This window comes from Loa loa, assembly GCF_000183805.2.
Source record: "Loa loa unplaced genomic scaffold supercont3.2951, whole genome shotgun sequence".
Lineage (NCBI taxonomy): Eukaryota > Metazoa > Nematoda > Chromadorea > Rhabditida > Onchocercidae > Loa > Loa loa.
In genome coordinates, this window is record NW_018111129.1 from 1 (window position 1) to 1,166 (window position 1,166).

A 1,166-nucleotide genomic window follows, 5' to 3' on the forward strand; every position below is an offset into this window, starting at 1 on the left:
AAACTGAAAAGCAATGGTATTATCAAATATGTCTGTGTCGAGTGTTGTAAAGTGTGCCAAAATACTGCCAAGTCTTGTGACAGCAATGTCTAATGAATCGAGCTTGAAGCTAAATGATCCTCAAACAACAGATTCCAAAGGATGATGTCATAAGACTATTTTCAAAAATGATCAAACTCGACGACTAACTCGACGACACAAGAAAGCAGACTTACTCAATTTCACCCATCCCGTCGTAAATATGTAGTAAATTCAGCGTACGATTGCAAGCCGGCAATTTTGGATCACTTTCCGGACTATATGCAATTACATTACCAACAAAGAAATTTTTCACCTTCGGAAAAATGCTTTCATCCTCAAATAACATTTTCAACGTTTTTCCCCATTCCTGTGCATTATCATCACACTTTGAACTCTAGAAAATGCAACATGTAAATCATGAATAACAATAACGACATTATTAAACCTTAAACTAAAATTACTTTCAATAAATGAGCCTAAACTGTAATGTTAAATATTGAAAAATTAAATGCTCAAAACAGTGATCTGAAAAGTAATAAAATCCATTCAAGTAATGGAATATTTGACAATAATAATAATATTAGTACCAGATATTATGGTACTCTGTATAGCGATGAGATATTTCATGCAATTTACAATATAAATCATACTCGTTCTATTTTCTCCATGTGCAAAGTTTCAACATTGGGGAAGCAATTTGATAACTTTTTCAACAATGTGGTATTCATTTCTGAAAAAAAGAACCCACATTTAGCAAAAAAACTGCATGTTTAAATTTGGAGGAAATTAATTCTTGCTAAGGTCTCTTGATCTATATTATCTCCTTTTTTATATCAATTCTCTTGTCAAGTAAGGTGATTTGTGAAGTAAAGCGATCTCAATTTGTACCCTTCAAAGAGCCAAGATCCAGATGGATGACATTGGGAAAGCAAATGTCGAACAATGCGTTAACTTCGGCAGATGGCAAAGGCACTGGACAATCAATGCACAATTTTCGAAGATATTGCGAAGTCTAGAAATATGCAAAAAGAGTGAACGAACACCTACATCCTGATTCATCAATTAACAAAAGTATGAAACAGAAGGCAAGTTATTTCAAAGCAAAATTTCAAAGTAAGACGATTCAAGACGATAAGTCTGTCCTC

The 1,166-nt window shown here is 33.4% G+C and overlaps 1 protein-coding gene across 1 annotated transcript; it reads right to left on the reverse strand.

The window, feature by feature from the left end:
- Positions 1-211: 211 nt before the first annotated feature.
- Positions 212-1,033, reverse strand: LOAG_15853 (hypothetical protein; the record flags this gene model as incomplete). The annotated part of the gene is made up of 3 exons (XM_020448974.1): positions 212-415; positions 672-751; positions 910-1,033. Coding segments are annotated over 3 exons (408 nt in total), but the record flags the coding sequence as incomplete, so codon positions are not given.
- Positions 1,034-1,166: the final 133 nt, after the last annotated feature.